At 39.7% G+C, this 14924-nt stretch overlaps 1 protein-coding gene and 1 long non-coding RNA gene across 8 annotated transcripts in view; one reads left to right on the top strand and one right to left on the bottom strand.

Moving 5' to 3' along the window:
- Positions 1 to 10964, top strand: part of HAUS6 (HAUS augmin like complex subunit 6) — a 35599-nt gene extending 24635 nt beyond the window's left edge. The window contains exons 13-21 of one of the 7 annotated variants that reach the window (XM_080372872.1): positions 963 to 1035; positions 1704 to 1889; positions 2737 to 2899; positions 3279 to 4259; positions 5392 to 5482; positions 6869 to 6941; positions 7610 to 7795; positions 8643 to 8805; positions 10342 to 10964. In XM_080372872.1, the coding sequence (XP_080228998.1) occupies positions 963 to 1035; positions 1704 to 1889; positions 2737 to 2899; positions 3279 to 4259; positions 5392 to 5482; positions 6869 to 6941; positions 7610 to 7795; positions 8643 to 8805; positions 10342 to 10394 (1969 nt within the window). In that variant the 3' untranslated portion in view covers positions 10395 to 10964. Of the gene's footprint in view, positions 1 to 962; positions 1036 to 1703; positions 1890 to 2736; positions 2900 to 3278; positions 4260 to 5391; positions 6942 to 7609; positions 7796 to 8642; positions 8806 to 10341 lie in introns of all 7 variants that reach the window. The other 6 variants (XM_080372873.1, XM_080372875.1, XM_080372874.1 and 3 more) reach the window with 6 other exon arrangements.
- On the bottom strand, positions 10697 to 13208 carry LOC308056926. The gene is made up of 2 exons (XR_013925028.1): positions 11612 to 13208; positions 10697 to 11248 (listed from the first exon to the last, which is right to left on the bottom strand). It is a non-coding gene; the product is annotated as an uncharacterized lncRNA (long non-coding RNA).
- Positions 13209 to 14924: the final 1716 nt, after the last annotated feature.

Raw genomic sequence — 14924 nt, 5'->3', positions numbered from 1 at the left:
ACGAATAAATGTGACTTGCAAGCAGAGCTACTGTGCTAAACCTTTGCAACAATGCTTTTCTCATGAATCTTCTAAAATAACTTTGTTCTGTAATTTCTTTTACTGCAGTTCCAGCAAAGAATAGAATGCAAACCAATGGTATTTTAAAACCTTTTGGCTTGTTTGTCATTTACTTAGTCCAGGAAGGTTTCATGACTTCTTGAATAACATTGCATACCATAATAAGTCTCCTACAGATACTTGAAAGTTGCCTACTAGGAGAGAAAAGGAGTTAGCAAAGGAAAGCTGTCCTGTAATAGACATCAGTAGGTGTAGTTGCATGTGAGTCTCAACAGTTGTCGAAGGGGTTAACAATGAAAGCCTGGATTTCTCGAGTGACTTAATACAGCATGGATTTTTGTGTGCTTTTGATTCTAAAGACGGGTAGCAGCAAATATTAACGTTCTATCCTACAGGTGAGGGCTGCATCTTACATTTTGGAGAGCTATACAATTATCACTATGCTCCTCAGAAGTGATAAGGCTGAGGCTTTTGGTAGCCAGGTTAAATGTCAGTGAGTTCATGTAGGAACAGATCTGTGGATGCCAGAGGCCATTCAATGGAAGGGTATCTAGGGAAAAGAACATTATCAAATCTGCAGAAGACTTTTCACTTACCTTTGATTGCAGAATACAGAAGGCTTGTTTAAAAAATGTGTCACAAAATCCCATCTTTTTCTGTTGGATAATCAAGGAAAAAGTTTCAGAATTCATTCATTTTGGGAGGCTGATACACAGCTAGGGCTAAATCTGCTCTAATTGTCACATGTTCTCCCTATAGTAAAATTGCCTTCTGATGACCGGGATGAATTGAGACAAATCGTAACGGACAGATACGGGGCACACAATATGTAATGGCCTTCTACTAAGACTTGCATGCTACTTGTTTACTTTGTCTCTAAATTTTTTTTTCCACTCCCCCAGCCGCCCAGGGATCCCTTCAGTGCCTTTGGAGTTGTCAGAAGCATCTGAAAACAGAGACCTGCTAATTGGAAAGGTTACTCTTCAGTAATTTCCTGCCTGTCAAGGAAGTTAAACTTAGATTTGCATTTTACATTGATTGAAGCCTAGACTTAGTATTTGGAGGGGGAGGCGTGTGGTTGGCTGGTTTGTTTGTTTGTTTGTTTTTTAAAGTACTATTTGTATGCATCTGGGTCAGTCCTGTAAAACTGCAAAAGCTAACTGTCAGGGACTTCATTAAGCTTTAGGAAAGGACAGTAGGAAGTAGGTGCACTTGCACCTGATTTCCAGTACAGCATACAGTGTCTCGCTGATTCCCTGCTTGCTGAAACAGTCTTTTTGTTGAGCAGTGATCAGAATTTGATGTTTCTTTAAGTTGTATGTGAACGTAAGGGCTATAACATGGCCTAATAGCAGCTTGGAGATACAGTTGTCCATTGCACAGTTGTTCACTGTAGCGTAGCGTGTTCTAGGTAGTTGCAGATGAGTCACCTGTTTTCTATGCAACACACTGTTGTAGCCACTACTTATGTGCTACTTAAAATAGGATTGTAAAAATATTTTGTGTTTAGTTAGAGTTCAAGACTGAAATATTTTTATTAACTAGTCAGGCCATTGCTGTTCAGAATTTGTACAGCGGTGTATTCATGCCGCTATTCTGACACTTGAGTTTAAAATTTCTAAGAATTCCTGTGATTCCTCCAGAACTTGCATACTGAAACTCTGAAGGGGAAGGAAGAGCCTGTGCCTCCAGAGATCTTAAAAGGTGAAAGGGATGAATCTGCCATTTCAGAAACATGGCAGAATGCAGATGATCATGTTATCCAGAGAGAATCTCCTGCCAAAAAAGAAGACCCTCTTAAGAAATTCACAGAAGAACTGGCAGAAGCGGTTAGGAAAACCTATTTTAAAGTTTTTTGTGTATTTTTAAATAAATGGTCATTAAGTTCAGAGAACAGTTTACCAATTATATCGTAAAATTCTCCTTGTAATCTATGTATGTCAAAAGCTATTTTTTTCTGCTAGATAGTAATCAGTGGCACTAAGTTTTAGCGGTGACTGCCCAATGAAGTACACCCTGAAAGCATGGAACTTGTGCAGTTATTATGCTTAGAAATCATGGTGAAGTGAGTAATACTTTCAGTAGAATCGTGGTGTGATTTTTATCACCTCTCATACTTTAATCCATGCACTGCTGCATATATGAAGAATTCAGCAGTCCTTTTAGTTTCTGAAGGTACGCAGGTTAAATATTTAACAGGGGCTGGGAAATGTTAAACAGGAATCTAAGTATTTTGCCGTTTAGGTATTTTATTTAAGATATAACTGAAGAATTTCTTCGCAAGGGTTACTGTAAAATGTGCCACAGCTTGATTTGGAAGGTAAATTGCCTTTTTCGCTGAAATGGTGGAGTTATTTTTCATATCCTAATATGTGTTACTTATGTAAATATAGCTCTAGTCTTCGTGCTTATTCAGTTCTTGGCTAGTGTCTTAGAGTATATTCTATATGAGGACGTTTTCTCATTTTAAAGATGATAAGAGAACTTGGAATTGAAGTCTTGTTTCAGTCCCCAGTCATCATTTTGTGTTTGTAGGACGCTGGTCATTGTGAGCCTAGGTAGTAAATGATAGAAGAAGAGTCAGGAAATTCCAGACTCTTCAGATCATTTGGAGAATGGGATTTATTTCAAGCCATAACTGTCAGAAATAAAGAGGTTATAATTTTGCTTTCTCAGGAGTTGCCCTTCTCTAACATCCTGCAGGTTGCAAAAGCAGTGGTATCTGAGTCGCCTCAGAGTGGTGAAGAAAAAGGAATGGCAATGGAAGATCTCGTTAGCCTACTGGCACAGAACCCGTTTTTAACAAGGAAAGAAATTCCCCGAACTCCAGAAAATCTATGTAAGTCTACAACTTTGTTTTTATAATACTCATTAATTAGAAATGTGATTAGTTCATTGACATTGTACACACCACACAAGACAAGGTCGTCATTTCAGTGAAGCTGGAGTTATCCTAATGGCTCTCTCTGTAACACAACATAGAAGGCCTAATAAGATGTAGGCCTAATAAGATGTGAATACTGTGAATTTGATTTAACGTTGATGTTATTTCCTGTGTAGTATCCCCTTTGTGTTGAGGAAGAAAATAAAGCGTAAACCATATAAAGCAGCTCTACATTTTTCTTCTTGGATTACTTACGTTACTGAAGGGACAGAAGAAAAACAGATTGATTTGAGAGTATGGAAGTACTAAAATTTTACCTTGGTTTTCCGTTTAGTTAATGAAATTAGAAGCTCATGGAGAAAAGCTACTGAGACTGAGGGCTCATCAGACGTAGAGCTGGCCGAAACTGAAGTAACGATAGAAGTGCCAGTGGATGCTAGACTTGCAATGCAGAAGGCAACAGACTCTAGATTTGTGTGCTCTGTCCCTGCATCTCCTGTACCTGACTTGGATCCTCCCTTGTCAGAAAGCAAGTCCCCATTAAGTTCTATGGAATGTAGACCTTACGAGCAGGTGAGCGGAGATCACATTGAATCTCCAGTTTCAGAAACATCGGGAATGCAAGAGAGTGGTGAGAGAACTGAAGCACAAGAATTAAAATGTATTGTTTTGAACAAAAGTTCCGTAGAAGATCCAAAGGAACATACTTTTCAATATATAAAGAGGAGCATGAATACTGAAGATACTGGTTCAGAACACAACAGCAGAACAAATGTTCTACTTTCAGACCACTGCCAGAGTTCCTCAGTGCGTGTGATGCACACTAAACCGTTTTTAGTTTCTATGAGTTGTGAATCTGCCCACATGGGAATACTTGAGGAGACGCTTCCAGAACTTTATAGTGCAGGTCTCAACATAAGTGCAAGCTCACAGTCTGATTTTGGTACAACAGACAGCACATACATAACAGGTGGTTCAGAAAATCATGGAAATGCTGAAAAACCGAAGCTAGATCCACAGTCCGTGTTCAGCATCTATGAAGTGCTGGAAGAGACTCCATCTGGAAGTGAAGAGAAGCTGCACCAAACACATGATGGAGGTGAAACTGTAATTCTTGCAACAGAAAACAGATATGGATCGTGCGGCTCTCTAAAACACTTTTGTTTGGATGAAGAATTTACCAAGACTCCATCACCAGAATCTCTTAATGAAAAAAAAAATTCTCTGTCATCTTTACTGGTATCCTGTCAACGTCTGGAGGAAATGGCGTCAATGGTACACAAAATCCCATCAGACGTAATACGCAGATGGAAGGGTAAGTGTCCCTGTACTTGAGCAACAAGATTTTGTCTATTCTGCCACTGGGTATACATATTTAAATATATAAATATAAATATATATATAAAAATAAAAATAAAAATAAATAACCTGCTCTGAATAGCTGAAGCCCGCTGTGGAAGTGTAGGGAGACAGATTATGTGTATGCTTATTCCTTATGCAAGACGAGACGATGAGACATAAAACCAACAGAAACATGTGAGTAATGCTGTGAGCTTCTGGTAATATCAGAAAGCTTGAGACAAATCGGTGTCTGTGGCATTCTCTACATTGTTGTTAAGATGCTTGGTCTGAGAATTGAGCCACTAAGAAAACTTAACTTTCTGCCTGTTAACGTGGTGAGCTTTAAAAAAAAATGTTAACCTCACCTAACTTCTTGAAGTGAGTTTGGAATTTAGAGGTGGTGTTGAGGTAAATACAAAAGGAAATGCCTTTTATTTTTGCAGAAGCTGAAACTTAGGGTTAGTATAGGACTGCTGAGGTTAAACTTTGGCTCTTTATCCCAGTGATGTGCCAAAATTGGTGTTTGTTGTTCTAGAGTCCTGAGCCCAGCTATGTATACCTGTGATAATGCGAAAAGCATTTCCTTACAGTGTGCTTTGCCTTGCCTATACTGAGGCAGCACTGGTCAGAGAGATGAGTATATCTGCAGAGATATTTATTGATAAATGCAGATGAAGATGGTGGGATAATGTAGGTAGAATTTTCCATTGTGGAACTGATGCACCACACAAGTGATGTGTATGTGAAGAGGAGGGGATGATGATGACGCGTGGCTGGGATTGTAGTTGCGAGGAGAGGGGAACACATTTTTGTTTCATGATTGATTGATACAGGCAGAGCAGCAGATAGGATCACGCCTTTCAAACATGCGTTTAGGAGCAACGCAAATAGGTGCTGGCTGCTGGTAGCCTCTGTGGCTGCAGGTGGTACCTGCGCAAAAGGATTGATTACACTGTCCTGCTAGGTATTAATTTCTTTTTCTTGAAGTATTTGTAAAGTCCATCCTGTGAGTAGTCTACAAAAGTGGTCTGAGTCACTTGTGTCACCTGGTAAGCCTCAGCAAAAAAAGTGGAAGCAGCAGTAACACTCTTGACTTGCTTTTCTAGATGTTTGTGACTCTGTTGCTGAAAGACGTTCTGAGAAGGATGGCGGGGCATTGGGAACTACGATAGATGAGTCAGCAGCACCACCAACATGGTATGATGTTAATGAGAAACTGATGAAAAAGCAGTGGGAAAAATTAGAAATACACTTGTTGGAGTTGAATATATTGCACCTCTTGATCCTTAGTGGAATATTTCAGTAGCCCACTCCTTACATGCCACATCCACCTGATTTAGCAAGATGGTTCTAAAGTAACCGTCGCTTTCTGCAGCTGTTGACTGATTGATCAGCTGGTGCTGAACAGGATGTGCAGCAGCCACATTGCAAGGTTTTTGTCTCACTTTTAACTACATTCTTTCTAGCTTTAAGAGGTGGGTGGAGAAAACAGAATTCTGTTTCTCAGATTGGATCGAGGTAGGCATATATGTTCAGTATAACCTGAGAATAAAAGGACAGACGTTGACAAGAGCCCTTCTTTTGTGTTTAAAAAACCCCAAACAACTGAATCCGAACCGAGACGAATAAATGTGACTTGCAAGCAGAGCTACTGTGCTAAACCTTTGCAACAATGCTTTTCTCATGAATCTTCTAAAATAACTTTGTTCTGTAATTTCTTTTACTGCAGTTCCAGCAAAGAATAGAATGCAAACCAATGGTATTTTAAAACCTTTTGGCTTGTTTGTCATTTACTTAGTCCAGGAAGGTTTCATGACTTCTTGAATAACATTGCATACCATAATAAGTCTCCTACAGATACTTGAAAGTTGCCTACTAGGAGAGAAAAGGAGTTAGCAAAGGAAAGCTGTCCTGTAATAGACATCAGTAGGTGTAGTTGCATGTGAGTCTCAACAGTTGTCGAAGGGGTTAACAATGAAAGCCTGGATTTCTCGAGTGACTTAATACAGCATGGATTTTTGTGTGCTTTTGATTCTAAAGACGGGTAGCAGCAAATATTAACGTTCTATCCTACAGGTGAGGGCTGCATCTTACATTTTGGAGAGCTATACAATTATCACTATGCTCCTCAGAAGTGATAAGGCTGAGGCTTTTGGTAGCCAGGTTAAATGTCAGTGAGTTCATGTAGGAACAGATCTGTGGATGCCAGAGGCCATTCAATGGAAGGGTATCTAGGGAAAAGAACATTATCAAATCTGCAGAAGACTTTTCACTTACCTTTGATTGCAGAATACAGAAGGCTTGTTTAAAAAATGTGTCACAAAATCCCATCTTTTTCTGTTGGATAATCAAGGAAAAAGTTTCAGAATTCATTCATTTTGGGAGGCTGATACACAGCTAGGGCTAAATCTGCTCTAATTGTCACATGTTCTCCCTATAGTAAAATTGCCTTCTGATGACCGGGATGAATTGAGACAAATCGTAACGGACAGATACGGGGCACACAATATGTAATGGCCTTCTACTAAGACTTGCATGCTACTTGTTTACTTTGTCTCTAAATTTTTTTTTCCACTCCCCCAGCCGCCCAGGGATCCCTTCAGTGCCTTTGGAGTTGTCAGAAGCATCTGAAAACAGAGACCTGCTAATTGGAAAGGTTACTCTTCAGTAATTTCCTGCCTGTCAAGGAAGTTAAACTTAGATTTGCATTTTACATTGATTGAAGCCTAGACTTAGTATTTGGAGGGGGAGGCGTGTGGTTGGCTGGTTTGTTTGTTTGTTTGTTTTTTAAAGTACTATTTGTATGCATCTGGGTCAGTCCTGTAAAACTGCAAAAGCTAACTGTCAGGGACTTCATTAAGCTTTAGGAAAGGACAGTAGGAAGTAGGTGCACTTGCACCTGATTTCCAGTACAGCATACAGTGTCTCGCTGATTCCCTGCTTGCTGAAACAGTCTTTTTGTTGAGCAGTGATCAGAATTTGATGTTTCTTTAAGTTGTATGTGAACGTAAGGGCTATAACATGGCCTAATAGCAGCTTGGAGATACAGTTGTCCATTGCACAGTTGTTCACTGTAGCGTAGCGTGTTCTAGGTAGTTGCAGATGAGTCACCTGTTTTCTATGCAACACACTGTTGTAGCCACTACTTATGTGCTACTTAAAATAGGATTGTAAAAATATTTTGTGTTTAGTTAGAGTTCAAGACTGAAATATTTTTATTAACTAGTCAGGCCATTGCTGTTCAGAATTTGTACAGCGGTGTATTCATGCCGCTATTCTGACACTTGAGTTTAAAATTTCTAAGAATTCCTGTGATTCCTCCAGAACTTGCATACTGAAACTCTGAAGGGGAAGGAAGAGCCTGTGCCTCCAGAGATCTTAAAAGGTGAAAGGGATGAATCTGCCATTTCAGAAACATGGCAGAATGCAGATGATCATGTTATCCAGAGAGAATCTCCTGCCAAAAAAGAAGACCCTCTTAAGAAATTCACAGAAGAACTGGCAGAAGCGGTTAGGAAAACCTATTTTAAAGTTTTTTGTGTATTTTTAAATAAATGGTCATTAAGTTCAGAGAACAGTTTACCAATTATATCGTAAAATTCTCCTTGTAATCTATGTATGTCAAAAGCTATTTTTTTCTGCTAGATAGTAATCAGTGGCACTAAGTTTTAGCGGTGACTGCCCAATGAAGTACACCCTGAAAGCATGGAACTTGTGCAGTTATTATGCTTAGAAATCATGGTGAAGTGAGTAATACTTTCAGTAGAATCGTGGTGTGATTTTTATCACCTCTCATACTTTAATCCATGCACTGCTGCATATATGAAGAATTCAGCAGTCCTTTTAGTTTCTGAAGGTACGCAGGTTAAATATTTAACAGGGACTGGGAAATGTTAAACAGGAATCTAAGTATTTTGCCGTTTAGGTATTTTATTTAAGATATAACTGAAGAATTTCTTCGCAAGGGTTACTGTAAAATGTGCCACAGCTTGATTTGGAAGGTAAATTGCCTTTTTCGCTGAAATGGTGGAGTTATTTTTCATATCCTAATATGTGTTACTTATGTAAATATAGCTCTAGTCTTCGTGCTTATTCAGTTCTTGGCTAGTGTCTTAGAATATATTCTATATGAGGACGTTTTCTCATTTTAAAGATGATAAGAGAACTTGGAATTGAAGTCTTGTTTCAGTCCCCAGTCATCATTTTGTGTTTGTAGGACGCTGGTCATTGTGAGCCTAGGTAGTAAATGATAGAAGAAGAGTCAGGAAATTCCAGACTCTTCAGATCATTTGGAGAATGGGATTTATTTCAAGCCATAACTGTCAGAAATAAAGAGGTTATAATTTTGCTTTCTCAGGAGTTGCCCTTCTCTAACATCCTGCAGGTTGCAAAAGCAGTGGTATCTGAGTCGCCTCAGAGTGGTGAAGAAAAAGGAATGGCAATGGAAGATCTCGTTAGCCTACTGGCACAGAACCCGTTTTTAACAAGGAAAGAAATTCCCCGAACTCCAGAAAATCTATGTAAGTCTACAACTTTGTTTTTATAATACTCATTAATTAGAAATGTGATTAGTTCATTGACATTGTACACACCACACAAGACAAGGTCGTCATTTCAGTGAAGCTGGAGTTATCCTAATGGCTCTCTCTGTAACACAACATAGAAGGCCTAATAAGATGTAGGCCTAATAAGATGTGAATACTGTGAATTTGATTTAACGTTGATGTTATTTCCTGTGTAGTATCCCCTTTGTGTTGAGGAAGAAAATAAAGCGTAAACCATATAAAGCAGCTCTACATTTTTCTTCTTGGATTACTTACGTTACTGAAGGGACAGAAGAAAAACAGATTGATTTGAGAGTATGGGACTTGTGCAGTTATTATGCTTAGAAATCATGGTGAAGTGAGTAATACTTTCAGTAGAATCTTGGTGTGATTTTTATCACCTCTTATACTTTAATCCTCATACTCATTTAAAGATGAGAGGATGGGACATAAAAAGAACAGAAACATGCTTCCTTTAATTTTATCAGCATTTTGAAAGCTGGAAGATGCTTATCTGACTTTTTGCATATAATCTGCAGCTATGTATAAAAAAAAGCCTTAAGGTGATTTGTAATGGAGTAATCTGAAGTTAATTTTTGAGATTTCAGAAAGTTAGTTTGAAATAATGTGTTTACTCTGAACAATGTTGGGTATTTAGAAATGTTTTGTTGGTAGTTGGAGTTGTATCAGGTGTTAATAGTCTGTAATATTTTATTAATAAGCCTTCTAGTATGAAGTACCCTGCAGTCTGGTGCGGCGAATGAAGGGACGGGACGCAGCTTGATGCAAGCAAATGACAGTGTATTGTACAGAAGCACGAGTTTATATACACTTTCAGAAGCTGCGCATTTTAAACAGATTGGTTCTTGAAGCTAAGCCTTGCATACTAGGCAATCCCCGATTGGTGGTTAACTACCAGCCATTAACAGCAAGGTGTTACCTTTCCTTGGCGCCATCCGTCTCCCACCCCCCTGTGCTCTGCAAACATGCCTCATCATGTTAATTGTTGTCTAGACAAGCTCGAGCACATTCCCCTCAGCTAACTGATTGCCACGCATGGTTCTAGTTTGCAGACCGCTCCTGCAGTCTGGCCTGCCTGCCCCCTTACCCCATCTCCACAGAAGTGTCAACTTGAAGCTGTAGTGAGTGAAGTGTTTAGTTACATGTGAAGGTCAGTTTTTGAAATGTATTAATAAAAATTAGCCAGTGATGGTTATATGGAAGACTTCACCAAAACAGATGGTATTTAGTTAGCACAACAAACTAGTCTGAAGGACTAGTGAGATTTATGCATTGTGACATGGCTTGCCACAGTATAGCTTTTTCTGAATTTGAAATTTGAAACGGTACTGATAGCGGATGATTTTACCTTACTTGAAACATTTAGGAAAATTGGAAGTACTGTTTCTTATATGCTTTTCTTAACATACATCAGACACTTTTGAACCAGTATTTCAGTCAATTAATTGAGTATTACTCAGTGCTAACTAACATACTTTTTTTTTTTTCCAGATAAAGAGCAGTTGAATGGGAAATTGAGCATGGAGGAACCATCATCAGAATAGAATTTGTGTGGCAGAAGCTTAACTGTAATAGCACAATTACGATTCACTTGAGTGTGTAGCATATTCACCAAGGACTGCCTAGATGGAGAGGCTGCACTTCTTTTTATTTTTTGCGGAGACTGTATTCCAGTTTCTTTAATAGTGTCAGTTGGTTACTCTGTTTCTTCCAATTTTATGTCACCTATAGTAACATTTTACGCACAGTCCATCATTTATGTACAGAACTATACTTGTTAAGTATATTTTCTAAAATAGCAGATGTTGAGTAGGTGACATATTCCTAGAAAATGGGAAAAAGTGGCTCAAATGAGAAATAGTGAAGTCTTCAGTGTCTATCTTGCCCCTAATTCCCTCTCCTGTGAAAAAAAACCCCAACCAAAACCCCAAAAAACCACAAAAACCCAAAAAGACAAAACGTGAATAAATAAAATTTTCCTTGGTGCTCTACATTCATTAGATTCTTCTCTTATTGAGACTTCTGATCAATATTGACATAATTTCTACTTGTTGATAGAGGCTACTTTCTTTCTGAAGTGCTGTGTAAGGACAGAAAATAAAATTGTCTCAACATCATTGTTTCACGTCTGTTATTTTCCTGTTGCTGAGCAGAAGGGACTTTGTTTACCTACTTTGTGACCACAGCATCCTATTGTTGGCGAGAAAGAGCCTCAGATGGGATGCTGCCACCGGAGACACGCGGCCTGGCGGAACCGGGGCTGGGGAGCCAGCACAGTAACACCTGGGTGTGTGGGCGAAAATGGTGCGAACTAAACTATTTCAGAGAACTGGGCAGTGTTTCGGGGAAATGGTGTGGACTGAAACCTATAACTGCTGGGGCTCTGCTCACTCCTGTGCTCGGCTGTGGATAACTGGCTGGCTGAAAAGGGTCACATAGACATAGTCCGGCTGGCTGGACAAAAATGCACATCGCTCTCAGCTTACCTGAAGTAAAGCAAAAATACACTGTCCTTGGCTGTTCTTGTTACACAGTAACAGGAAGGTTGCGGTGGGAAAAGAATGTTGCAGGTGGGAACAGATAACTACAGAAGAGAAACTAGGGGCGGGCTTGGTATTTAGGCAACTAACCAATAATGAGCTTAACTTTTGTAATATGTATGAGCTAATTATAACAAGGCATAAAAGGTGACTGTAAGGGACAATAAACGAAGTCTGCTGGTCACTCATATTGAGTGACTGTGTCTTCCCTCCGTCGTGACACTCAGCGACTCGGAGGACTCCACGGGCTTCACTGACTCCACCTGCTCCACCCCCTCGCTCACTCACTCACCTCCACGGAGTCTGGGACTTGGACAACTGCGCCGAGACAAAACATCGCTGGAGTCCTGTGGTGACGCAAGTCAAGGCGGACTTAAACACTATGTCTGCATGGCTGGGTTCGGACAAAAAATGGCCTTTATTGTTTATACAAACTATTTATATATCTTAGACAGTGCAGGTGTTAGACCCTGATAGGTTTTTGTGTCCTTCTTGCTTGTTATTTCCTGTTGCTGTAGGTGCCAGTATGCTGCGGTTCTAAGTTCCGATTCTTCACATTCTGTTTACATACCTGACAATCTGTGTCTGTCTTAAAGGTACACGGCTAAGTCTTTGTGGTCAACTAACTTATCTGCAGACCCGCTGCAGACCCCAACAGAGTCCTGTTGGTGGTGGATAGATGCGCCTCTCCCGTTCTCTCGCTTATGGATTCTGACTTTCTCTTCCTCTCTGTCCTATCGCAAGTATCAGTTGTTGTACAGCGTCTGGCCTCGTTTGTGCCTTAATCTCGCTCTTGGGATTGTTTAAGAACTGTCCCCGATATCAACTTCCGATGTTGGATCGGGACATGTGCCTATTTCTTGAGCCTTATTACTGAATACATTTTACACTAAAATTTTATGATTTTACAACTTGTGGTAATGTTAATGCCACTTTATTTCAACATATTAGTATACATCTATGACATTGTGATGTAACTAACTGATAATACAGCTTGCGGTGGGGTGGGAATGTAAAAATTGAGGTTCCAGCAGATAAAGTTCATATTGTAAAAGTATTGGCCCTTAACCTGATGTGCTTACAGAATTGTAGAAGCACTGCTGTGTAAAGTTGTTTTTCTGTTCTTGAGTATCTTCTTCCTCCTTCCTTCCAAAACAGTTGCAAATAGGTTTTAAGAAGGACCTCTGCCTGTATTTGACGTATTCCTTATACAGGAGAATTCGACAAGCTTTGTGAGAAGAGATTTATGTGGCTGGTTGTGGAAGCTATGTGGCTGCTAACATGTTAACAGCTAAGAGGGAAGTGCTTCTTAGTAGGCCATTTACATGTTGATCTAATCATGGTCAAACAGCTAGAGCATTGCAAGGTCTGCCCTTAGCTACCATCTGTCTGGAGCAGGCCCAGCCATGTTCCTTGCAGACTTGTGCTCTAGAGCTTGGTGCTGGTGACATCACAAAGGTTTCCCAGGTGACTGTCAGGGCTTTCATGCCCTGGTCATAAGAAGCTTAAAAGCAGGGCTGCAGAGCTCTGATTGAGATGCCACCAGAGGAACCTGGGCATCCTGCCCCAGGAATGGAGCCAGCTTGTTGGGATGGTTAATGCCAACAGTATCAGTGTTGTGTGCACTGTCACTGCTTCTGGAGGTTCCTAGGTCTTTTGACATAATTGACTCCAGAGGCTGCTTCTGAAGAATTTTTTTTAGGTTTTGGGTCTTTTTTTAGGTTTTTTTTTTTTTTTTTTTTTTTTTTTTTTTTTTTTTTTTTTTTTTTTTCTCTAGAGCATCTGCTGGGAAAGAGCAGAACCATAACATTTTCTTACCGAACATGTCTCCTGTATCGCCTGTGCCTTTGCAAGTAATTCCATCCTTGAAGAATTGCATTTGTCAGCTGTGCTCCTGTGGGTATGTAAAAGAGGCTAGGGCAAGTAGCTTGGAGTTACTTGGCTAGAAGGCTGCACTGCTCTTTAGGGCTGCAGTTACTCACATAAGTTGTATATGAAAAATTACAGAGCATTTTAGAAGCTTTAAAACAGGAAGCATTTTTCCCTCATTCTGCCTATTCGACCATGTACTACTTGTTTTAGTCATATGAATAAACAATTGGCAGGGAGGCTTCTGATTTTTTTGTATGTAGGTTTATTACATCTCTAAGAGGAGAGCTTTTTCCTTTTTGGATTGATTTAAAGAACGAAGTCAAAATTTCTTCATGACTAAGTATCCTTTATTGGCAGCACTGGATGCACGGGGGATCCTTCCGCCTAATGTGCATGTCCAAAGTAACTAACTATCTTATATTTATACCATAAACCAATGACTATTCAATTAACACCTATACATAGTCATTACCTAAACCCGCCTACTCTCGCTTCGTACGTTAATTAGCTTATCAGTCTTTTGTGCTTGTGCAAATTCTTCCATGAATTGTGGGCAGGGGTCCTCGGGACGTGGGCGGTGGTCTTTGGGAGGAAGGTGTACTTTTCACCTTTTGCCAGAAAATGCTGAGCTGGCTGTTTTCAATCAGCTCTTGCTATTTGTCTTTCCTCCTTGGGTGTTAAAATGCCGACAGGTAACAGGATGTCCACAGCCTCACAAGGTGTCAGCAGACACACAATACACAGGGGATGGATGCCGACAGATAACAGGATGTCGACAGCCTCACAAGGTGTTGGCAGATAACAGGATAGCATTACAAGATGTTGACAAACACAATACACATTGAGGATGACATTATTCTATCCTACAGTGAATTCATACAATATCATTCCCCCTTTTTCTAGGTACATGCAAATTCCTTTGCATCATATATATCTACTTGCATTCAAACACCAAAGCATGCATCTAAATAATACACATACAAATATTCCAAATATTATAGAAACGATTAATACAACAAAAATCTGTTTTAACCATTGAAGGTTAGGTAACCAAGAAGTCAACTTGTTCCATATTTCTTCAAATCCCCAAGAAAGATCATCTTTTGTACTCTCGTGTAGTACTCTGGTTTGTTTCCAAATTTCCTCGAAGTCTAAAGGTATTCTCTGTTCATTGTCTATATATGTGCAACAACTTGCATTTATTATTGTGCACACTCCTCCTTCTTTGCTAAACAACATATCAAGTGCCAGCCTATTTTGTAGAGTTATTTTTGAAATGCTTTTGATTTCCTCTTGTTGTGCCTGTATGGCATCAATAGTATAATTCATGGCAATTTCCATGGTAGCAGAGAGGTTGACTAATGCTTTTTCTAATTCATTTACTCCTAACCATGGTAAAAACCAACGGGCAAAGCTATGAAACCCCGTGGGTCTTTCCACAATAGGGTTGGTCCGTCGTTTGAATCTTTTCATATATGATCTAATGAGTCCTTGTGTCAAATTGTAAGTTATAGAGATGTAGGGAAAAGCAGGTCCCACGGCACACTCACCTTGCCAACGCAGTGGTAGAACTTTTCGAGCCTTTTCTCCACATAACCAGTACCATCCCATTCCCATGGGAATGGGCCACCCTTTAGGGGTGACTTTATTCTCCTGGTTTGA

Source organism: Falco punctatus (genome assembly GCF_963210335.1).
Source record: "Falco punctatus genome assembly, chromosome: Z".
Taxonomy (NCBI): domain Eukaryota; kingdom Metazoa; phylum Chordata; class Aves; order Falconiformes; family Falconidae; genus Falco; species Falco punctatus.
Note: the sequence above shows the minus strand (reverse complement) of the source record. Positions and strands in the feature narration are given on the sequence as shown.